The sequence below is a fragment of the Alternaria conjuncta genome (assembly GCF_024043145.1).
Source record: "Alternaria conjuncta strain BMP 0040 chromosome Unknown scaffold_9, whole genome shotgun sequence".
NCBI classification, from domain to species: Eukaryota; Fungi; Ascomycota; class Dothideomycetes; order Pleosporales; family Pleosporaceae; genus Alternaria; species Alternaria conjuncta.
Window position 1 is genome coordinate 67,403 of NW_026250098.1, and position 22,592 is coordinate 89,994.

At 53.0% G+C, this 22,592-nt stretch overlaps 9 protein-coding genes across 9 annotated transcripts; 6 read left to right on the plus strand and 3 right to left on the minus strand.

The window, feature by feature from the left end:
* Positions 1-386: 386 nt before the first annotated feature.
* Positions 387-1,754, plus strand: J4E85_006458 (uncharacterized protein; the record flags this gene model as incomplete). Its single annotated transcript, XM_051470695.1, has 3 exons — positions 387-641; positions 692-1,372; positions 1,686-1,754. The coding sequence occupies 3 exons, from the start codon at positions 387-389 to the stop codon at positions 1,752-1,754; spliced, it is 1,005 nt and encodes a 334-aa protein (XP_051324905.1).
* A 2,365-nt stretch (positions 1,755-4,119) lies between these two features.
* On the plus strand, positions 4,120-5,007 carry J4E85_006459 (uncharacterized protein; the record flags this gene model as incomplete). Its single annotated transcript, XM_051470696.1, has 1 exon — positions 4,120-5,007. The coding sequence occupies one exon, from the start codon at positions 4,120-4,122 to the stop codon at positions 5,005-5,007; it is 888 nt and encodes a 295-aa protein (XP_051324906.1).
* An 884-nt stretch (positions 5,008-5,891) lies between these two features.
* J4E85_006460 (uncharacterized protein) lies at positions 5,892-6,580 on the minus strand (the record flags this gene model as incomplete). The annotated part of the gene is made up of 2 exons (XM_051470697.1): positions 5,892-6,424; positions 6,478-6,580. The coding sequence occupies 2 exons, from the start codon at positions 6,578-6,580 to the stop codon at positions 5,892-5,894; spliced, it is 636 nt and encodes a 211-aa protein (XP_051324907.1).
* Positions 6,581-8,700: 2,120 nt separating this feature from the next.
* Positions 8,701-9,555, minus strand: J4E85_006461 (uncharacterized protein; the record flags this gene model as incomplete). Its single annotated transcript, XM_051470698.1, has 4 exons — positions 8,701-8,797; positions 8,845-9,269; positions 9,325-9,415; positions 9,461-9,555. 4 exons carry the CDS (start codon positions 9,553-9,555, stop codon positions 8,701-8,703), a joined length of 708 nt encoding a protein of 235 aa, XP_051324908.1.
* Positions 9,556-9,969: 414 nt separating this feature from the next.
* J4E85_006462 (uncharacterized protein) lies at positions 9,970-11,547 on the plus strand (the record flags this gene model as incomplete). Its single annotated transcript, XM_051470699.1, has 1 exon — positions 9,970-11,547. The coding sequence occupies one exon, from the start codon at positions 9,970-9,972 to the stop codon at positions 11,545-11,547; it is 1,578 nt and encodes a 525-aa protein (XP_051324909.1).
* A 1,030-nt stretch (positions 11,548-12,577) lies between these two features.
* Positions 12,578-14,920, plus strand: J4E85_006463 (uncharacterized protein; the record flags this gene model as incomplete). Its single annotated transcript, XM_051470700.1, has 2 exons — positions 12,578-12,669; positions 12,724-14,920. The coding sequence occupies 2 exons, from the start codon at positions 12,578-12,580 to the stop codon at positions 14,918-14,920; spliced, it is 2,289 nt and encodes a 762-aa protein (XP_051324910.1).
* A 646-nt stretch (positions 14,921-15,566) lies between these two features.
* On the plus strand, positions 15,567-16,412 carry J4E85_006464 (uncharacterized protein; the record flags this gene model as incomplete). Its single annotated transcript, XM_051470701.1, has 2 exons — positions 15,567-15,745; positions 15,776-16,412. The coding sequence occupies 2 exons, from the start codon at positions 15,567-15,569 to the stop codon at positions 16,410-16,412; spliced, it is 816 nt and encodes a 271-aa protein (XP_051324911.1).
* A 2,480-nt stretch (positions 16,413-18,892) lies between these two features.
* On the plus strand, positions 18,893-19,888 carry J4E85_006465 (uncharacterized protein; the record flags this gene model as incomplete). Its single annotated transcript, XM_051470702.1, has 2 exons — positions 18,893-19,061; positions 19,224-19,888. 2 exons carry the CDS (start codon positions 18,893-18,895, stop codon positions 19,886-19,888), a joined length of 834 nt encoding a protein of 277 aa, XP_051324912.1.
* Positions 19,889-20,038: 150 nt separating this feature from the next.
* On the minus strand, positions 20,039-20,693 carry J4E85_006466 (uncharacterized protein; the record flags this gene model as incomplete). Its single annotated transcript, XM_051470703.1, has 2 exons — positions 20,039-20,521; positions 20,580-20,693. 2 exons carry the CDS (start codon positions 20,691-20,693, stop codon positions 20,039-20,041), a joined length of 597 nt encoding a protein of 198 aa, XP_051324913.1.
* Positions 20,694-22,592: the final 1,899 nt, after the last annotated feature.

Consider the following 22,592-nt stretch of genomic DNA (forward strand, 5'->3'; position numbering starts at 1 on the left):
AAGGAGAAACGCTGAGTAAGGAAAGTGAGTCGACGGTAGGTGAGTCGATGAACAGTCAGGCCAGCAGACTCTGAATATGGGATTCTGAGTTTGGCATGCGACGCGCACGCGACATGTATCCACATTTGGACGTTTCTGACCCATGTATTCCCGGGGATGCAATCACAGCGAGGCTCGCACTCGCACAGGCGTCAACTGCGTCGTCATGTTCTTCAACGCTTGTCAAGGATGACGCTGGCTACTCCCGCGGTTAGCAGCCTATACCTTCCACTGCTTCACAAAGCTGCCCACTATTTGCTTCCATTTGCTGGGTCGCATCGCATTGCTACCACTTCACCCTCACACCTGTCGCCTGTCACCTGTCGCATAGCCTAGCCGACCACACAATGAGGTTCTTCTCGCGGCTGCACCTCTGTGCGGCTCTTGCCATTCTCATGATCTTGTACTTCACTTGGGTACATTCCGCTAATTTCGAAGACACCGTCAACACAGTATGGCGCGGTAACGCGCACCGCATAGTAGTGTTCGGCAACGATTGGTCCGACACGGGAAGCTACCGCGTCTCTTCGCCTGTGCTATCCGCAGTGGTAGCCCGCGACGCTGACCGAGGCGACCTATGGGTGGAAACGCTATGCAAAGAGGTTCGTCAGAGTCATGCCCTCATACACAAACACAGTCTGACACACTCCAGCTCGCATGCGACACGATTGACAACTTCGCCCACTCCAAGCCAGCCGCGGCCGCACACATCGGATCGCTAGTCGACGCAAACGTCCACACGGAAACGAAAGGCGCGGGAAACAACGAGACAACTGTAACGTCGTTTGACTTCAAGACACAAATGGAACAGTACGTCGCCTACGACAAGGGGCGACGAGTCATCCCCGAACGCCTACGGAAAGGAGACGAATGGACTTTCTTCACCGTCTTCTTCGGCCTGTGGGATCTGCTCGAATACTCTACGTTGGAGAAGCCTGTGGCCATGTCCGCAGTGGACAAGAGCATCGAGTCCCTCTTCCACAGTCTCGACATCCTGGCCGAACACGCAGCCCACCCACCCAACGTCGTCATACCCAAAATGATCGACGCCTCCTTCCTCCCGCAATTCCAGTTACAAAAGAAAGCCATGCGGGAAGCCGATTTCGCAGTGACTCAGCACCGAATGGTGTTTCTATGGTCATACTGGAATACAGTCTTAGTTCGGAAAGCTGCAGAATGGAAAACGGGCGCCATCTACATGCCTGAGCCAAATGCTATCATCATGAACGAAGTCCGCGCCAAACAACTGCACTCGCGACAGATTTCTGATGCGACTGGTGTGGGAGCTCAGGCACCGCTTTTTGAACACGTTGATACGCCCTGTTTGGATGCTGTAAGGGGGAGTGGATTGGTTAAATGCTCGGCCCCGACTGAGCACTTATTTTGGTAAGTTCATAAGCCTCGTCCTTGATCACTTGATACATCTACTGCGTTCACGCTATACGCACCTCAGTCGCTGCATAGCACCACGCTCCTTTCAAGCCACAAGTTATAGCACAGCACAAACGCTTTGTCTCTGTTTCAAGCTAACGGGTCGATGTGATAGGGATAATATTCAGCTCAGTGGGCCGGCTCATGAACTCATTGGCAAACATGCCGCGAACTTGGTACGCGGGAATCGGAGCATTAATACTGTGCGTGAAAAGAGTGAGGAAGAGAAGAAGCAGGAAAACGAGCGAGTGCAGTTTAAGCTCAAGTTTCCTCCAGGGTATTAGCACAAGACACTCTCTGGAACTCGGCCGAGGCTGAACGGAGCTTCCTGCTTCCCCGCGACACGGACACGGACACAGGAAAGAGGGACAGATTGGAAGAGCAAGAGGGAGCGAGCTTTGACCTCAAGTTTCTTCCGGGATACTATCACAGGTCGTTAAAAAAGTGTCTGAGACCTCGCCGACGGAACGAAGTTTCCCTCGGGTTGTCAGCACAAGTTGTCAAAGACACTGTTTGGAACTTGGCCATGGCTGAGAAGAGCTTCGTGGAACTACCTGGTCACCCGCGACACGCGGTAAAATGCGCCTCGCTACAACCAGGACGGCATATGGCGGCAAGGCGCAGTATGACTGCATCGTTTTCAAGATTGAGCCACAGTCATTGTCATGAAAGAGAATGTTGTATTGTTGGCGAGGACTGGGGAAGCGGGGAGGGTGGAGGGGAGGCGGAAATCTCTGAGGTCTATTGCCTCCCTGGCTCGCGCCCGTCTTTCGATGCTTTGACTGCATACACCATCAGTCGTAATAGGGGAGACTATCGTCTACAGCTTCGCTTCTGAGCTGAGCCACAGCCGTTGCGATGCGGCACTGCAATGCGGGAAGGTGTTGCATTGTTGGCGCCCCTTGCATAAGCCGCGCATCAAAGTACCACTCCAATGACGAACGCGAGACAAGACCAGGCCCTGGTCTGAGACAAAGCCCCGGCTCTTATTTGCATAGCTGACGCAGGAATGTACATGTCTCGCGGTTGGTGGAAGCTTGTCTTGGCACGCTCCCGAAGTAGTAGAACAAAGAAACCGCCAGCGCAGATCGGCTGCATATGACTGGAACAATCATTTTACTGGATCACGGCTGCTACCATCGTCAAAGCGTCAAAGATCCAACTCTAGCTACCGGATAATGCATTCAAAGATACGGACATGTTGTTAATGGTTCGTTACCAACGCGGCTGTTCCCTCCCTTCGTGTCCGACCGAGGACAATGAACCGCGCCTTCTTCCATCGGAGTCATTAGGTCAGCTGCCGCGTCTCTAGAAATCGAAAATGCTAGCCAGTCGAGTGTTGCCACCGATTGTTTGGACTTTGACTCCTTCTTCTCCCCATTCTCCGCCTGTCGCTACCTTCTTTCACGTGCCGAGGCGGTACGTCAAGACAAACATGCAGATTGGTGATGCATCTCCAGTGTCTCCGATGGACGATTCGAAGCCTTCGAGGAACTTGCGCAAGAGCAGTCGGATCAACGAGACGCGCCCAGCTTCCACGTCTAGTCCTACTGCTGAACGTACTAAGAGGGACGAGCCGCCAGCCTCTCCTGCTTTGTCGTCTCCGAGGACTACAAGGAAAAGACCTTCGCCGCTGATTGAGATTGACGGGGCCGACGACTTGATCAGTCCATCTGACGATAAACCTCCCCAGAGTGCTTCGTCCGCTACAGCTGGCGGCGAGCCCGACTTCTCAGGTCATGTTTGCTTGTGTCAGCCAGAGCCGAAAATACCGCGTCCGCGAAATGGTAAGTCGATATTATCTTCCTTTGTCTTGGATGTACGTCACTTTCCTAATCGGAGCATTTGACTCGGATTTGACTCAGAACAAAGACACCCATCATTGTTTGCGGTCATTCTTGCGCAGCCTGCTGACCATTGCCTTGTAGCTTTTATTCTTTATCGACAGCACCACCAGCAGGCCATTACCGCTCGTAATCCGGGTCTTAACAATCCTGACATCTCAAAGATTATCGGTGAACAGTGGAAGGCTGAGGGTGAAGAGCAGAAGAAGGTTTGGCAAGACCTTGCGCAGGTTAGTGGCCCTTGGCACCTTACCCTCCATTGTCTTTGTTAACGTGAAGTTAGGAAGAGAAGGCTAGGCACCAGGAACAATATCCCGACTATCGCTACCAACCGCGTCGTCTTGGCAAACCTGGGTCGTCACCGTTGAACCCTACTGGCCAGCATACGACAGTTGACAAGTACCGTTGTCACAAGTGTGGTGGCCGCAGTCTGAGAACACCTACCAGTCCTTTCCTTGACGCTTCTGGTACCCCGACTCTGCCGCCTCCTAACATCTCGGAAGGCCTCACGCCAACAACTCGTTACCTACCCGTGATGAGTAACCTCAGCCTTGAGTCGCCCGGTCATCGCCGCGGCCCCATTCCACCAAGCCTCAGTAACATTCAGCTCAATCCGACCATGCGTGGAGACACGATGATGTATAGCCCTTTGACGCCGAACAAGAAGCGCCGCTTCGATCAAGGGCCTCCCCCGACGAGTAACGGTCGTAGACCAGACGGATCGCATAACGGCCCGATCCAGCAATACGCCGTCTATCGACGGGAGTCTTTGCCACCCATCCATGTGACGCCACACAGTGCGACAATGCCTCCTCCGCGGACCCCTCGCGAGATGCGCCATCAATCAATGGTTGAGCTAGGATCTCTACAGTCCGATGGCAGTCCCAAGAGCGTAGAGGAAGTTCTCAGTGCTTTCCCATATCCCAACAAGATTAAACTCCTCGGACGTATAACGCCTCCCTATCAATACAAAGAGCCCGGTTCCGCCAGCCCATCCTACCGCGCCAACCGCGGAGCCATCATCGCCATCGAAGGCGACGACCCAGCCGCCGTCAAAGAACTCACAGAATGGCTCAACGAATACCTCATCAAGCAAAAGGAATACAGCCCGCAAATCGCCGAGCCACCGCAATCCCCCACCGACAACGCCGACAACGAGGTTACCTTCGAAGACTACCTCGACCTAATCAAAGAATGGCACGCCAAGAGCAAAGAAATGATCAAATACATCACCACCACACCCACTTCACCCATAGACACCCCGTCATCCAACAACAGCGACACAATCATCGTCTCCACAAAAGACACCCGCAAAGACTCCGCCACACCCCCCGACTCCCCCTCCCACTCCCTTTCTTCCACCTCCCCCACCATCAAACCCGTAATCCTGCTCCCAACCTTCCAACTCGCCGCCTCCATCGCCTACGCCTCCCGCATCCCCATCCAAGATGCCTACAGCCCAACCGACCACTGGCAGTGGATGGCGACGCTGTGGCGCGGCACCGTAGGACCCGATTTGACGCTGTATGTGAAGAGCTTTGATCCGAAGGAGGGGCAGGTGGGGCTGAAACCGGAGATGGACGAAGGGGTTAGGTGTTTGAGTGTTTGGAAGGCGTGTGGACCTGGAGGCAGGTTTGCGGATGCGGATTTGAGGAGGGTGGGGTTTGAGGTTGGGGAGTGGGTTAAGGGTTAGTGTGGTGTGGGAGAGTGGTAGGACTAGGTGTTTTCTATTTCTCTGGGGTTCTTCTTTCTTTCTTAGTCTTCTATCTTTCGGAGGAGAGGCGTATTTGGTGTGACGGTCATGTGTTTGGTGTAGTTTGACGTGGTTTGGTGCTGGTACGGTCCTTACACAGAGTAGATTACGATGATAGAATCTCTAACTTATAGATAAAGAAATGATATATAACTTGATACACGAGGAGGACTGTTAGGATCAAACCAAACATCCCTCTCATCCTTCCATCAAGCCTTTGATAAACAGCGGGGCGACCCCAAATCATTATATCTGATCCCTCGCGTGGAAAACGGCTCGACCGAAGCTTGCTTGGACAAGATTCTGTATATTCACTTCACTTCATCAGTACCGAAGTATCATATTACCTTGCCCATTTCGAGCAGCCATTTCCCAGCGAGAGGTGCGAAACTTGAATGTAGTCTAACCTATCAACAGTCAAACTCCCTCCCCCGGACTGTCGGCGGCACGCATTCGCTCCACTCTTTACAATGGATGACATGGCTTTTCTTCTCGCTCAGGACAACTCCAGCTCTCCTCCCCTATCTTTACCACTAACACCACCACCATCAAGCAAGACAACACTCCTTATAGCACAGTAGAGAAGACGTCCATCAACTCTCACGGACGCTATGGGGGTGTGAATGGAGGTTGCTGTGTGCTTGCGTTGAGCGTGTCAGGGGGGTTTGTGAAGATCCGCCCGTGGAAAGAAGGCAATTTAATGTCTACGCGTGTGCAAGTAATGTGTAGTTCTCATGTCTTTTCATTGTCCCATGGACTCTTATACTCGTAACTATTCTAACCCCCAACTTCTCTACTCCAACCCCATGTTGACATCCAACATCTTAGTTGCACCTTCCCCACTTGCTCTGGCACCAGTTGGCCTTTCCGCAGAAGTCCTCACCAGAGCCACAGAAGTTGGAACCAGAGCAGCAGAGGTTGTTACCACACTTCTTGTTAACAATAGGACCGCACGTCTCTCCCTCACCCGAAGTACCCTTGGGGGCAGTAGGCTCAGCAGGCGCCTTTTGGTTGTCGCACTTTCCGAAGCCGGCCTGGCAGCCGTCGCCGCAGTACAGGTTCTGGTCCTGGATATCGTTCTTGGGGCCGCAGTGGCCGGCGGACGAGCAGCAGCGGTAGAAGAAGCCGTTTGCGCCGGCGCCGGGGCAGGTGACGCCGCCTTGGGCGTGGCCGCAGACGTCGATCTCGGGGACGGCGGTGGGGAAGGTGGTTGCGGGCGAGGTGGCTTGCTTGGTCGCGGAGGTCTTCATCGTGGTTGGGGTGGGCTTGCAGGATGAGGAGGCGCCGGAGAAGGGGTGCATGCAGTTCTTTGCGTCGCAGTGGGCGGGTGTGGTTCCGCACCAGCCGTACTGGGAGCCTGTGATGCATTATTAGCAAGAATTCGAAGATGTGAGGGTATTGTAGACTTACAGCACTCGTTGGCAGCGCACTTGGCGTTTCCATTCTGAGGTCCGCAGTTACCAGCAAAGGCAACCGAGACCAGCGAGAGGAGGGCGAAAGCTGAGAAACGCATCTTGATTATGATTATTCTATGTCGAAATAATTGACGTGTAGAAAGCGAGTGGACTGTCGAAACGATAAAGAGTCGACGAAAAGATGCGTGAATTAGACAAACGACCTTGACGATAGATAGTGAAGAAACGAAACCCACAGATAGCAGCGAGCTCAGCTCTTTAACAACAGCCCCTCTCGTATTGACCCATGGCCCACGCACCCAATAAACACCGTCCGCCCTACCGCGCTCGTACATCTCCACATGGACTGACGCTGTCCGCAAGCCCTAGGCCCGCGCTACGAGACCGCCAGCGCTGAGGCGCATGTCAAATACGGCCGCTCGTGCCTGAACGCACGGATGCGACGTCTCCCCAAAGCGTGCAGGTTCGGAAATTTACCAATGGCAAGTTTCGGCCAGACTGATCGGGAAGGCCGGCATCTCACTCACACGAGGTTTAAGGTGATTACATCGTGATTGCGGGTTCGCTTGTTGATCGTTATGTCGCGGAAGATCTACTGGATCGTCGCCGAACGACAGCGTCATGGCAAACCAAATTCTCGTTAACCGTTGAACGCGAAAAAGAGTTACTTTCTACGCAAACCAGACGGCGGGTTGGGAAGGTCTGCGACGAGTGGGAACAGTCGAGGGGATCAGCCCTAAGGAATCAAGCATCTCGCTAGATGCTGACTAGCTGGGCCGGACTCGACGCAACCCCTGACTCTCCTTCCTCTGCAGTGGTACAAAGCTTTGAGGCGTGAGCTTAGCAGGCAGGCGAGTCCCAGCTGGAATGTTGGAAAGCCCGCACGAATGGCCCAGCCCGTGCAGCCCGTTGGCATTTTGTGACGTTGTTGGACGCCTGAATGGGACGTTGGCCGAGTGTAGCTGGTAGCGAGCTCCAAATATAGCTATCGATAGGAGGCCGCATCGAGATGGAGTTGCAGAGAGCTCGGCAGGAAGAAAAAGCAGAGTTGCTGGGCTTAGGTAAGCAATGCGATGCTTGGTAGTCTCCTCAGATGCATTGGAGAGTGCGCGCGTCATTGAATACGAGCGGCAGGAGCGCATGAGATGCAGTGTCGCGACAAAAGTGGGATGATGGATTGAAGTCGTGGTACTGTAATGTTGTGGAAGGTGCATCGTAGCCGAGGCACAGAGCCGCATCTCTTAGATGCGGTAAGCACCACATCACGGATGTATACAGGCACAGGTCTGCAAGTCTCTCTAGCAATAAAACCTACTTGCACACCGCGTTCGTAATACCAAATTCTCCACGCCGTGCAATACCAAACAAAATGAATCTCACCCTCTTACACGCGTCCTTCAGCTTTTAAAGTTCTTAAACAGCGGTACATTCCAGCGCACATCCCCTTCCAAAAACTCAACCCAGCATCTCTATCTTGGCCCCTCATGCCATGCCTCAACACCCCTCCCTCCTTACCCAAAAATCAGCAAAAAAGAAGGTATTTTCCGACACCGGGAATCTGATTAATTGTTAGAACCATGCTTCGAAGTCATGTTACTGCGATGCAAACTTACCGAACCCGGGCCTTGCCGGCACTGTACAGTGAACTGACTCTGCGAGATGAGAGCGGCAAATCCTAGCCACTAGACCATATCGGAAATTGATGAAGAGCTGGTGAGTTAGAATAAATACATTGTTGGTGGTTGTGGTGGTTGGCGATGCAGTGGTGATGGTGGGGCGACGGGGAAGAATTTTTGCAAACTTCACCCACGAACATGAAGCTAGCGGACAAACAGGTGGATATGACTGTTACGAAGATACAGAGGCGGGGTAGATGTGTTTGTTACCTGGTATTTGCTACGGGGTTGCGCTGAGGTGGTGACGAAATGGCCGATCAGAGTACATGATTACAGTTGAGTTCATCAACACCTCTCAAAGATGTCCCTACGAGGAAAGACCATGTGAACAAGCTTTAATCCATGGATTAATCACGTCAAGGTCATTTTATCATATGTCTCCCATCATTATATGTAGCTCAATTCCCATGCCAGTCTGTCTCATCATGTGGCCTTAGTATAGCGTCACGCTTGTACCACGCAAACCAAGCAATGGCCAGTGTGATTATAAGCACCAGGGCTGTCGTCGCTTCGGTCGTCACGATCGGGGTCGATTGAGAGAGTCAAAGCTCTGACTTGTCGCCAAGAGCAGGTATTTGCTGGTTAAGGTAGGACTCGAGGTGATCGATCTCATCTGGGTCGGCGGAATGAACCAGGTTCCTACGCATTGTCAGTGATACGTTCGTACTTCCAAACAGCTGACGTACTTGTAAGTCCTAAAGTCGACCTTGAACCCGTGCTTCTCGAGCTCCTCCGCACTCAGCTTGCCCCACTTGTGCGCAACCACTTGGTCAGCGTCGCCGTGGCCCATGAAGATGGGCGTCTTCTGGTTGGGGTTCTCGGTCGGAATCATGTCCTTGATCTTCTTCTGCAGCAGGAGGTAGCAACTCAGGCCGAAGATGCCTCCAAGCTGCTCCTTGTATGTCACACCGGACAGCAGCGACATGGCGCCTCCTTGCGAGAAGCCTCCAACGACTACGCGGTTGGCGGGTATGCCCTTTGCGACTTCTTGGTCGATAAGGGAGTGGAAGTATTTCTGGGACTCGATGATGCCCTTTTCGTCTTCGTCGCGGTCGTCGAGCGTGCTGAGTGACTTGATGTCGTACCATCCTGGCATGCTCATGCCCATGTTCTGTGTCGCGTATCAGCGATATGCTGTGTGCTTGCGTCGGACTTGGTCAACGAACCAGCGTGATCGGGATATTGGGCGCATTGGGGAAGATGAAGGAGACTTCCTCGAACTTGCTGCGTCTGCGCCAGTTCTCCGCGAGGAATATCCTACGCTGTTTAGATGTACACATGCATAACGTTGAGTCTCCTTACCAGCCAGCCCCGCTGTCACCCAGTCCATGCGCCACGATGACAGTGGCCGTGTGTCGCTTGAGCGCAGGAACAACCAGCGGCGCCTTGTGAGCCATGATGAGCTTAGTCTGAAGGCGTTCAAGAGGTATCGATAGTATCGATAGACGTGGGGTAGCTCTGATCAGAGGTGACGGGCTCCCGACAAAGTGGACCTCGGCGCGTCCTCGTCATGCGCGCTAAGGCAGGGACAAGGGCCAAAGCTCCAATCATCGTCATCGACGTCATGATACCTGCCTTCACCATTCACGCGTAGTTTCCCCTTTCCGGTCACTCACCCTTCACTTGTCGAGGTTTGCCGCTCACAAGATCCATATCTCAAGTGATCCTTTTCTATCACCCATCTCCAATTCGTTTGCCCAGCACGTCTCCTCACCATTGCATTCAGACTTCCTTATAAGCGACTGCTGGCATTGCGCCCAAGCCCATTGACGATCTCATCGAATCGACTTGCCATCTCCACTATACCAAGCATGGCACGAGCAACCAGGAGCTCCGCCAGGGCCGATGCCGTGCAAGCGCCAGCCATTGGCCAAGAACCAGTGCAACTATCGAGTCCACCGACTACCCCAGAGGCGCGTAATGGACGAAAGAGGAAAGCAGTCAAGGTCGAAGAGTCGCCAGACGCGACTTCCAAGAAAGCACCCGTCACACCAAAGAGCACAAAGCGCGCCAAGAAGTCGTCAGTAAAGCAGGAAGATATCAACGAACTCCCACACAACCTTGGTGCTATTCCTTCCCTCCCAGTCAAGAGCGAGGGAGAAGAGAGCAAGCCTTCAGCAAAGAAGCCCAGGAAGTCTGCAAAGACAGCTAAGCGGAAGAAAGAGGAAGTCGATGACCTCGTTGCCAAAGCGACTACCACCACCGACGCGTCACCGAAGAAGAAGAGCAAGGCCAAGACAGGTGGCTATGGCCTTACTCCAGGTCAGACACCGTATCCGAACTATCCTCATCCTACAGCCGAAGAATGCGAGGAGGTGACGCGTCTCCTTTCAAAAGTCCACGGCAAAGTTGAAGCACCCAAGACCATTCCCGCGCCTTCTCTTGAAGTTTCCGGTTGTGGAGAAGTACCTTCCGTTCTCGATGCCCTCATTCGAACACGTCTTTCGGCAGCGACGTCCGGCACCAACTCATCACGCGCATTCGCCGGTCTCGTTGCAAAGTTCGGCATTCTGCAAGAAGGCGTCGGCAAAGGCAGTGTAGACTGGAACAAAGTACGACAAGCAGACCAGAAGGAGATCTTCGAGGCGATCAAGAGCGGCGGACTCGCAGATGTGAAGAGCAAAGACATCAAGAAGATCCTGCAAATGGTCTGGGAAGAGAACCAGGCACGGCGCCACGAGCTGCTTTCCTCATCAGACAAAGCCCCCGGATCTGCGAACGAGGCCGAAGGCGAGAAACATGCAGAGGTCGAGAAGGCAGATCAGAACATCGTCTCACTCGACCACCTGCACCTCCTCTCCAACGACGACGCCTTCAACGCACTAACAAAGTACCCCGGCATCGGCCCCAAAACCGCATCCTGCGTCCTCCTCTTCTGCCTCCAACGCCCCTCCTTCGCCGTCGATACCCACGTCTTCCGCCTGTGTAAATGGCTAGGCTGGGTACCTCCCCCAGGCGACCCCGCAGGCCTCGCACCCGGCGCAAAAGGCACCTTCGCAGGCGCAAACCGCAACTCAACATACGCGCATTGCGAAGTCCGAGTTCCGGACCACCTCAAGTACCCGCTTCACCAACTGCTCATCAAGCACGGGAAGAGCTGTCCGAGGTGTCGCGCGATAACGGGGGAGAGTAGTGAAGGATGGGATGAAGGTTGTCCGATCGATCACCTCGTGCAGAGGACTGGTGGAAGGAAGGAGGGTGGTGGTAGTCCTGTTAAGGGAGCTGGGGGCAGTGCGAAGAAGAGCAAGAGCAAGAAGAAGGTTGTGGATGAGTATGAGAGTGATGCGATGAGTAGCGGGTTGAGTGAGGTGGAGAGTGATGTGTTGAGCGATGTGGTTAGTGATGCCGAGGTGGAGGAGTCGGACGAGGAGGCCGAAGCGTCTGAGTGAAGGAGACGAGTTTATTTTGCTTCATATTAGGGCATCTATTCCGGTTGATGTTGGTTAGGCCAGGGGCCGCCAGGCATTTTCTTCACATGTATACTATCTCCTCATATATTCTCAAATCTAGCATGCATACATTCTATCCTACTCTTTCTCTCAGTGCCTCGATGTTCGGAATTCTGGAGGGGACAGAGAAGGATCGGGATAGAGCTTTGTGGAATGGTAAGAGTGATATTTGGTTTAATCCTTAAGGTGTATTTCGTGCGACTTGAGATTTGTGTCAGCGTCTAGACATGACTAATAAGATACGATGACATCAATGCGTTTACAATTTCTCATGAGAGATAAGAGGTAATCTGTATACTTCGAGAGTAAGATTAGTGAAGCAGACGCGAAAGTAGTGGGTATGCTGGTATCTTGTGCATGACTCCTTCTCCCCAGCAAGCATGCAAAGTACTCAGCACCAACACCATTCCATAGCACACGGCATCGTCGCAAGCAATCATGTGAAGCTCTCATGAAGAGAACGTGACAGGCGGTAACGTTGGCGGTTGAATTGCGGCTGAGGCGGAAGACGTTAGCGCAGCTAGGCTCCTCGGGGCGAAGGTGCAACAAAGCCGAGAACGTGTCATAGCGCGGCTTTCACATGATGGCAGCGCACGCACGCTTCCTCCACAAACCTGTCACATGCTCGACGCTCACCCAACCACACAGCCTCAAACCAGCTAATGCGCCGCCGCTTGTCGACGGGCTGAACGGCTATTCCTGTAGTCATGGACAAACCACGCAGGACGGCTGACCTGGCCTTCCCCCATTTCCACGCCTTTCCCCGTTACCCCAGACGGATCCACACCGGGTTTGACATTGCGACGTGACATTCACATGCTTACGAATTACAACACACGCATTACCGACATTGTAAGCCCGGCGACACCACGTGGAGACCCGACTTGACGCCTTTCATGACGCACAGTAGACCTGCGACTGTATTCACTGGGTTCGATATAGCTGTTTGTGCTGGGAGAGAGGTATAGTCATGATAGACCATGTATTGGGACGGCCGTCGGTGCAGTTTAGGAAGATACAAGTACTGGCTGTAGTGTCCTTTTGGTCCTTCTACCTCTACAGGTAAGCCTACGCATACATCCTCAAACCAACCATTGTATGCTAATAGACGCACAGAGGCGACCGCCATGGCCCACCGATCCTCCGCCGCGTATCCGCTCTCCTCTCCAAGAAACTCACCGTCTGGCAATCCGTCCTCATAACGCTGCTCTACCTCTACGTCGCCCGCAACTTTGGCAAACTCGTTGGCCTCGAGTGTCCTGAGCCTCTCGCGAGTTTGTACTCACGCTCATACTTCCGCGCGACATGGGTTACGACCGCCCTGGATGCAGGCTTCTGGTCTGCTATGCGGATAAAACGGAAAGGTGTGAGGGATCTGCTGTCGATCGTGTTCAGCATATACTACATGATATGTGCCGAGCAGGCAGATGAGAAAGTCAGGAAGATCAGAGCGACGCTCACAGTGGACCACCTGCGCGTGGCATGGAACAAAGGAACGACACCGTATCTGGGTGCGTTGACGAGCATGATGCGACCGAGGCTGATGGTGTACCCGCCGCGCCAAATTCGCATACCACGACCGAGAGCTAGTTCGTACCAAGAGCCAGTAACAGGTTGGCTGTACTTCAATGGGCCGCGGAGTGCATTGAAGAAGCAAGATAAAGTTGTCTTGGATATCCCTGGGGGTGGTTTTGTTGCTATGAACCCAAGGAACCACGACGATAAGCTCATGGGCTGGGCTGGCAAGACGGGACTGCCTGTCCTCAGTCTAGACTACAAGAAGGCGCCTGAACACCCGTATCCATATGCGCTCAACGAATGCTACGACGTCTATCACATGATCATCGCGTCGAGAGGAACTTGCATGGGCCTGTCAGGAGAAGCAGAGCCGAAGATCGTCGTCTCAGGCGATTCAGCTGGTGGGAACTTGGCTGTGGCCATGATACTCATGATACTTCAGAGTGGTTCCACCGAGACGCGGAGATGGCAGGGCGAATCCCCTATCCCACCTCCGATCGGCGTGGTGTTGATCTACCCAGCGCTCGACATGAACATTGGCAATTGGATGACGGACGAGCAAATGGCCCTCATCCGCGATCGACGAGTCAGGAAGACGAATCGACCCATCTTACGACACAAAAGCGACGACTATCGACAACTCGCACCGAATACACCGTATGGCTCCGATGATTCGGATAGTGAGGACGAGCGCACCAAAGTGAGCATGGTCAATGGATCGATGCCCAAAGCGAATGACGGCAACATTACGTCTCCCCAGACCATGATCAAACTCTCCGCCGCACACACAGGCCAAGACAGCAGCACCGCCACTCTGCAGCAACCTCCCAGCCAGAAATCAAGTCTCCCACCAACACCTCTCGCGACTCAACCTCCCACTCCTGGTGCCGCTGCCATCCCCGCACCACCCGCCACAGCCATCAAAACCCGCCTCGCAATGTCCAGCATGATATCCTACTTCAACGACCGCATACTCACACCCGAGATGATGCGTGCCATGATCATCCTCTACATCGGTCCCCATCACCGCCCCGATTTCAGCACAGACTACCTCCTCTCCCCTCTTTTGGCACCGGAATCTCTCTTAGCAAAGTTCCCACGCACATGGATGTTGACAGGCGAGCGCGACCCCCTGGTCGATGACACTGTGATCTTCGCCGGGCGGTTGAGACAAGCCAAGCGCGCAGAATGGGTCGCAGCGAAGGAGTTGGGACTAGACTGGGCACGAGGCAGTTTCAACGAGGAGGATAGTGTAGTTGTGGATCTCGTCCCCGGTATAAGCCACGGTTTCCTCCAATTCGTCGGTGTATTCCCCGAAGGCTGGAAGTATATCTTCAAATGCGGAAAATGGATTACCGAAGCTTTCGAAGAAACAGATTCCAGAAGGTATGGATACGATGCCGAGACACCGGGGTACACGCCTGCCGCGGGCACGACTACAAGGAGAAGAGAAGGAGGCGATTATTTCGGCACAATAGGCCTCGCGGATGCCATTGACGGACTCACGAGTCCGAAGTTTAGCCGCAGGAGACATCACCGTAGGTCTGGCACGGCGAGCTCGGCGGATGAGGATAGGCCACTGGAGATGACGGTGCTGGGGAAGGGGAGGAAGAGTCCGCAGAAAGATGGAAGTGAAGGTGGAGCTGGTGCGAGAGGGGTTGGAAGGGAGATGGGCAGGATGAAGAGTGATAGGGGGAGGAGGAAGAGTTTGGTTAGTTTGGCGAGTGAAGATGATTTGTTGGGGCGGAGGATGAAGAGTTTGACTGGGGCGCTGGGGGGTGACGGGGTGATTTGATCAATGAGATGGTGATGAGAGGGGGCTTGATGTGTTAGCGAGCGTATATATGGTATTCACACGTTTAGTCTTTGAATATAGAGATTTTTGATTCAGGGTGGGTTGGGTATCTGTGGATCTCGTTGTGTGCTAAACTATGACAAGGGCATCGGAACATCAACCCTTAGGACATATGCCGTATCCTGTCTCCAGACAGCTACCCGATCATCCTGGAACGACATCCTGCGCTGAGCCAGATACCAGTCCGCCATGCACAGTCTTGCTGTGCCGCAATCACGACATCACCGTTGATTCGTCAACAAGTCACACAAGCGCTTTGAAAGGACCGATCCTTGCTCCATCACGCGCATTTCGCTGCGGGCTCATGTATCTCTGGCCTATTGTAAGGCTAGAAAGTTTCACAGAGATACTTCAAGGTTTTCTACCCTGGCTGTGTTCGTTCGGAGTGACTTGGCATGCTGGGAGGATACGCCGCACTTGTTTCACTACGGAGCCCGCCCCGAGTCTTCTGATCTGGTTGTTGCAATACCGAGCCTGATTTTCTTTCATCTCTATACCAGAAAGTGTAGAGCCTGTCTCTTCTGCTGAACTCACTATAACCACTTATCGTCCATATCCTGACTCGAGACGACGGATCCGGCTCGAAATGAGGGGAGCATACATTGATAGGCGCCAGGTTGACTCGATCACCTCCCAGGTCATCTCCTATGTTGGAACTGACAATGGTTTTCGGACTCTCACTCCCAGCTCGCGGGTCACATCTGCAATTGGTGGTATACCATCTGACACCGCGCCGGCTGGTTCAACCATAGGCTCAGAGATAACGTCAGATATCACATCTGACACACCTCCCAGCTCAACCGCAAGCTCGCCAATCTTGAGCACTGGAAGCAGCGACGGCGCACCAACCTCTCAGTCATCAGCGGCGTCACAGGACAACGGCAGCGGTAGTTCAGGGCTAGGAGGCGGCGCAATCGCTGGAATAGCTATTGCGGCCGTCCTCGTTATCGCGCTCATCGGTGGATGGTTCTTCTGGCGGCGAAGAAAACGCACGAGAGGGAAGGTCACGAGCACTGAGATTAGTGCGCACATTGCAGGAGACGGAGGCGGAGACGGAGGCATCCCAGAACTCGATACAAAGGAGCGCCCACAAGAGATGCCGGGGAGTCGTCAGGTGGAAACGCAAGAGCTGGATCCTACACAGTACACCAAATACGCGATGAATGGATCTCATGAGCTGAAGACCGAGTCTGAGCCGGCTGAGCTGTTGAACGGTCCCGACGAATACACTACGCGAGTCCCTTATCACGCCCCGCAACGACCCGCTGCTGAGATGACGGAGATGACGGATACGACTGAGGCGACAAACAATTCACTCTCATCTAATGTCGAAGCGCAACGGCGGAGAGAGATGGAATGGCTAGAGATGGAGGAGGAAAGGATGCGGAAGCGGCGAGAGTTGCTTGCGGCGCAAAGCGGTGCGAAGAATTGATAGTATAGGCACAGCAAAACCTCTACTTAGCTGATTTTGAAAGAAACTCAAGCACAAATTAAAAGTGCCCATATGTCTCTCTATGCTCCAAGTCCAGAAAACCTCAAATCTACTGTCTGCCGAAGCATCGCACCGAGTGCAAAAGCTCCCAACACGTATCTGCGACCGAAACTGCGACCTCTGAATCCATCACTACAGCTTGCATTGAAATGACGACAAAGGTCTGATCATTCCGGTACATAGGATAGCTCGTCGAATGAAAGTCCATCCACCATGCACAGCCTTGCTCGCTTGACTGTGCCGCAAACACAGTCCCGATGTTTGATTCGATACTGCGTCACACGACCTGTAGGAAAGGCCCGATGCATCAATTTCGACGTGTAGACAAGTGGGTACCTTTGTCTCTTTGACCTATTGGCCTATCGCGAGAAGGAAGGGATTGCTTAGGATTGGGGGCGATGGATTGAGGTACCCCGCTCGCTGTTGAGAAGTACTTGCGGTGATGTATGAATGCCAGGGAACTCTTTAGAGTCACATGGCCTGTTGTCTGATCTCATTATACGTGATATTTCGCGCATTAACTCCCGACAATTCGAAGGGTCTTCGATTTCCATCCGCCCAACTCCTCGGTCCCACGCACCCCATCCACAATGGCAGACCCATCCACAATGACAGAAACATCCATAGTGATAGTCACATCCATAGTGATAGGCGCACCTCCGACGATAGAGGCACCCACAACGACAGACGCGCCCGCAATAACCGGCCCACCAAAAAATACATACGGCTGGTTCAGCGTCGATGGCTGGGATTCCGCCGACACAACTATAACAACAAAGTTGTTCTTTACAGAGCCACCCGAACTAGGGCCCATATACATGACGCTGGTCATGTTTCCCCATCAATATGGTATCAGCCTTCCGCCTGATCGTCAGACCATGACGAAGGCAGACAAAACCTATCGCGTATCCGGATGTGAATTCTCTTTAGCGACAGATCGGACAGTGATAGCCTTCCGTCGTGACCCTTTTGGACAAGGTGTTTATGAGACGAGTGCTGTCGAAACAACGACGCAATCAACGCCGGTGGAGATCTCAGCACCAAGTTCCACAAATGTTGGAGAGAGTCAAACAACTTCAGCAACTGATGCGACAACGGACTCGGAAGCTTCGGGTTCTGAAGGCAGCGCGAGTGCGATACAATCCGACAGTGGGACTCAATATACAACAGCCGCAGCGGATACCAACACCAAAAGTCCGGGACTAAGTGGCGGCGCAATCGCCGGCATAGCTATAGGCGGAATTGTTATCCTCGCCCTTGTCATAGGTGGCTGGTACTTCTGGCGCCGAAGAAGACGCATACAGTCTACGACAAGCAAAAACCCACATGAAGCCGACGAACGAGCAGAACAAGATGATGAGAAGAGTCTTCCTGATCCGCAATACGATGCATCCACATTCGGCGCTCGCCAAGAGATGTCTGGCGATAGTCGCGCGCAGGAACTGTCCCGCTCGCAGTCGCACAGATACATAGCACATGAGATCGGGTCTGATGATATACCGGGGGAATTACCACTTCCTGGAGTGACTGAGGCGACAGATGAAGGGGAAGTGGAGATACCAGTTCCGGCAAACGATAATACTGCTTCACATACCTCGCCACATATAGAAGCGCAGAGAAGGAGAGAACTCGAATGGCTAAAGACGGAAGAGGAAAGAATACGGAAGAGACAGGCGACGCTTTTAATGCAAGGGGGTGGGAAGGCTGGTGAGAGCAGAGAGGTTGAATGAATGTTCTTGCGACGCGAGCGAAGGAGATGGACGACATGTTCTCTGTCGGAAGGAGATGGGGAGAATTCCCAAGGTTCGACAGAACGATTACGAGATCGGGCGCGGATCAGTGGTTTGGTGCGGAGATGTGTGAAGGTCGCGAGGCTTGGTGGCAGAGACCGTTGCGCGCAGTTACCGGGCTCTAAAAGGAGAAGTAGCCTTGGAGGCGTTGTGGCTGACTTTGTCGGGGTCGGAGACATCGAGTGGGTTCACAGATGTCCATGTAAGCTGCATGTTCGCTCTGCACGGCACAGCCGGTGACGGTCTCAAGATGTCGAATCAACGTTTGCTGAGATAGATAGGATTGGGGCGGAAAGGCCATCTAGCGAATAGACGGCATGCGCAGCCAGAACCACATTTAACCAGCGCTCAGAAGGGTAGCCGCTAAACTACATACGGTACGCAATCTATAAATTGATGGTTCCAACTATTGTGCGAGGACAGCCCCATTTAGGCTGTGCCCGTGTTACGGCCCCTTCAGGTTATGTATCCTAGATCGTTGTACATGATAAGAAAGCCGTTGATCCTTTCTTACTGTCTAGCTCCACCTGTCGAGCCTCCTCATCACGACATTCGCATGTCCGTAGATGCGTCTCACTCTGTTGTAAGAGTGGCGACTCGTTATCGCAGTCTACTTTATGATTACCGAAAATGACGGATCAAATTTCTGGAGCAATATTGACCACCCATCTGATTTCAGGGGCGTATGCCAACCCTACCGCATACGAGCAGACTCTACTCGATAACGGCTCATCGATCATTGCGGTTACAGTTGAACCTTCCCCATCGCTCCTACTTGAAATACCCGCCAGCGATACCCGTGAGCCACACTATACAATAACTGTAGGGCAAACAACAGTAGTGGACGATCTTATCATAGGCCTCGCAACAAGCCCCACCCCGGCAATTGTATATTCGACTTTAGGTACAATCGATGGGGGTACAAGAGATCCGTCACCAAAGTCAACATCCTCAACAACAGTTCGACCGACCACCACAACCAAGCCACCTCGTACTACTCGAACCTCACGTCCCAATCCTACCCGCAACGGCAAATCCAAATCAAGAATAGGGAGTGGCGCAATCGCCGGCATAGCAATAGGAGTCATCATCATCCTCGCCCTCATCATAGGCGGATGGTACTTCTGGCGACGCAAGAAGCGGAGGGCGCTGCCACCCACTACTACCCTTACCGACGACGAACTAGCAAGACGAGAAGGTGACGGCGATAAGATGGTGCTTGGTGCAGACCAGTCCGCCCCTACGGCTGGCGCATACCAAACACAATACCAGGAAATGTCGGGCAACGGCCTCACGCAGGAACTAGATCGGTCGCACTCATACAAATACGCTATGGGAGGAGCGCAGGAGCTCAGGGCTGAGGATCAACCGGGGGAGTTGCCGTATAATGGGATGGAAGAACATGGGCGGACGAATGAGACTGGGTTCGTCGGAAGGGACGATGGAGGTGATGGTAGGAATGCGGAGACAATACCGATACCAGGAGCGAATAACGCGACGTCACAAGTCTCGCCACATGTGGAAGCGCAGCGGAAGAGAGAGGTGGAGTGGTTGGAGATGGAAGAGACGAGGATGCGGCAGCGGAGAGAAGCACTATTGCAACAGGGTGGTGGTCAACACACGTAATACATTGGAAAGAGTTCGGGACCAACTATTATCCAACAGTGCATACAAATATCCCAGAACACGTCCTATTAAGCCCATCATCGCATCCAGATACCTACATGAAACCCCTCCACAACCATCTCCCAACCCCGCCAAACCCTCCATCACCCCCTACTCAACAACCTCAACCTTGACCTTACTACCACTCACCATATCCGCCAACTTCGTCTTCATAACCTCCAACTCCCTCTTCGCATCCCTATTCTCCTCCCCCCTCGCCCTCTCATCCGCAAGTTCCTTCTCGAGTCCCAACACCTTAGCAGTCAACAAAGCGTTCTGCTGTCGCACCTCAACCAACCGCTTTTCCATATCCTGATCCACAACACCCTTCTTCGCCTTCTCAGCCGCGAGTTCCCGCTTCAGGATCTTCATGTCGTTCTGTAGTTTGCCCTGCAATAGGACTTTGTCGTCGATTCGAGCTTTGGCAGAGCGATGCAGTGTGTTCAAGCTTGTGAAACGCTGCTGTAGGGTTGCCATGTCTTTGTCTTTGTTCTCGAGAGCGCTGCGGTGGTTGGTCTCGAGTTCGGACATGGAGTGGCGGAATGCACATAGTGAATTGATTGCGTCGTTGATCCGGGTGTGGGGGTTGAACATCTGGTTGTTGTTAATGGACTGAAGCGCGTACGACTGCATCGAGGTAGGGTGGACGTACGGGGCCAGGGATGTGCGGCGGACGACGGGCTTCTTGGACGCCGTGGCGGGCTGAGGGTGGGAGGTATGTGCCGAAGATGGACGTGTCGTTGGGTGGGGGATTCGGCGGGGGCATGTTGTTAGGGAACTCAGGTGCTGTGAGTGTTGACGGAAGGCGAGTGGATGGGCGGTGATCCTCGTGCGGAGAGGAATGTCGCAGGAAGTGGTGGGAATCTGGCGGTAAGGTGGTAACGGAGAGAGATATTGTGAGAGTGAGCGGGGTGTCGGGAAACGTGGTAACGAAGCAAAAGAGCGTATCAAAAGAGGTAGGAGGGGGTGTTGTGGAAGTAGCGAACGTAACGTGACCGACATCTCAAGGTAAAGGTGAGCGGTCGACGAATCAGAGCTGTTTGGAGCGTTTGCACTGCGACCCGCTGCGGTATGGGTACCGTCGGTATATATTTGTTTCCGTCGTCAGTTTCGGGAAATGTGCCGCGTCATAATACGAGCTGGTCTTGGTAGTGATTAGACCAATGTAATAGTTCGTGGCGGAAAATGATCAGCAGCAGTTAGAGGAGGCAGCTCTATCCTTCCGCTAGGACCATCGTGTTTTTCGAATCTTTTTCTAACTTGGGCAGTGCCGACCCGGACATATGTGTCCGTGGTTTGTTCGACCTTTTCGATTACTAGGCCTATTTGTGTCGTAATCATCAACACACTGCAAGACTCACGGTGAACAAAGTCATAATTGACAAGTGCTCCAACCTGTGTGCCGTTACCTAGCTGAATACTACACGAGGGAAACCACGATTCCAGTTCATCTTCAGCTTGAACATTGGTGATGAGCGTTACCGGTCCTGTGATGCGGATGGAGCCAGCTGTAGGTGCGCTAAGGGGGTCTGAACCGCTGCGAGTGATCCTGCACTCTTCGAGATGGGCGCAGTATTCACCAGTTCCCTGCAAAGTGCCGTACTGTATGATTCCCTTTACAGACGCCCAAGACCACGATGGGGCAACCCATACTGGCCGTTTGGTCAAAGTCTGGGGTTTCTTTCCGAATCTTTTGCTCGGGATGATTGTCTCGCTACGCGATTCGGAGTGCCATAGAAGGCCTTCAAAGAAGTGCAACTTCCATAGTCCGGCGTAGAACGTGTCTCCGGTAATTTTTTGGATTGCTCGGACGATACCAGTCATCGCTGGAAAGGTGTCTGCCTCATAGGTCACTCCGCGTTTGGTGAAATCCACTGTAAATTTGGCCCAGGTAGTATTACAGAAGGAGGGGCGATAATGCATGGGATCTTCGAGCATGGGTTCTTTCAGTGCTTCCGCCATCAATTCGAGATACTTTCCTGGACGGTCCGGGCACCATCTTGGGAACCTATTCTCATTCTCATCAGTATGGGAGCATCTCCATTCCATATGGCGGTTGCCAAAGCTTAGAACGCGATGGGAAAGGAGGTTTTCCTGGGCAGCCCATGCACGTCTATGCAAAGGCTGGAGCTATTCGATAAAATCAGTTCCAAATCTTCGTAAACATAGGGGTCTGCCAAGTTGTACGGACCTTTTCAAAGGTTTCATACTTTTGGATATAAAGCTCGAATGAGCCCTGCTCGTCTTTAACATCGATGCGGAGCGGGGCCTCCATTTCGCGGGGGCCAAGAAATCCCTCCCCACAGTGGTGTGCTCTTGCAGCAGCTATAGTCAGATATGAATTGGAGTATACCTCTGCCATGCTTGCAGCTTCATGCTCCCAGTCTGCTTTGGAGTCTTGCAAAATACACAGACAGTCGATCCAGATGTATTCGATACCCAAGTATCGCACAATCATGATAGCGTCTTGCAAGGTCCGTGGTAACTCGTCAAAGCTGATACCAGACTCATGGGTTTTCAGATTGACCGTAGTTGTAGTCAACGGCAACATAGAACCCCAACAGTAGCTTAGGGTAGCGTAACGACCCATTCTGGCAGTGGAAGTCTGTATGACTTTGCAGCTATGACCCCGGAAGCAATTCCTCCATGCTTGATCATCGCCAAA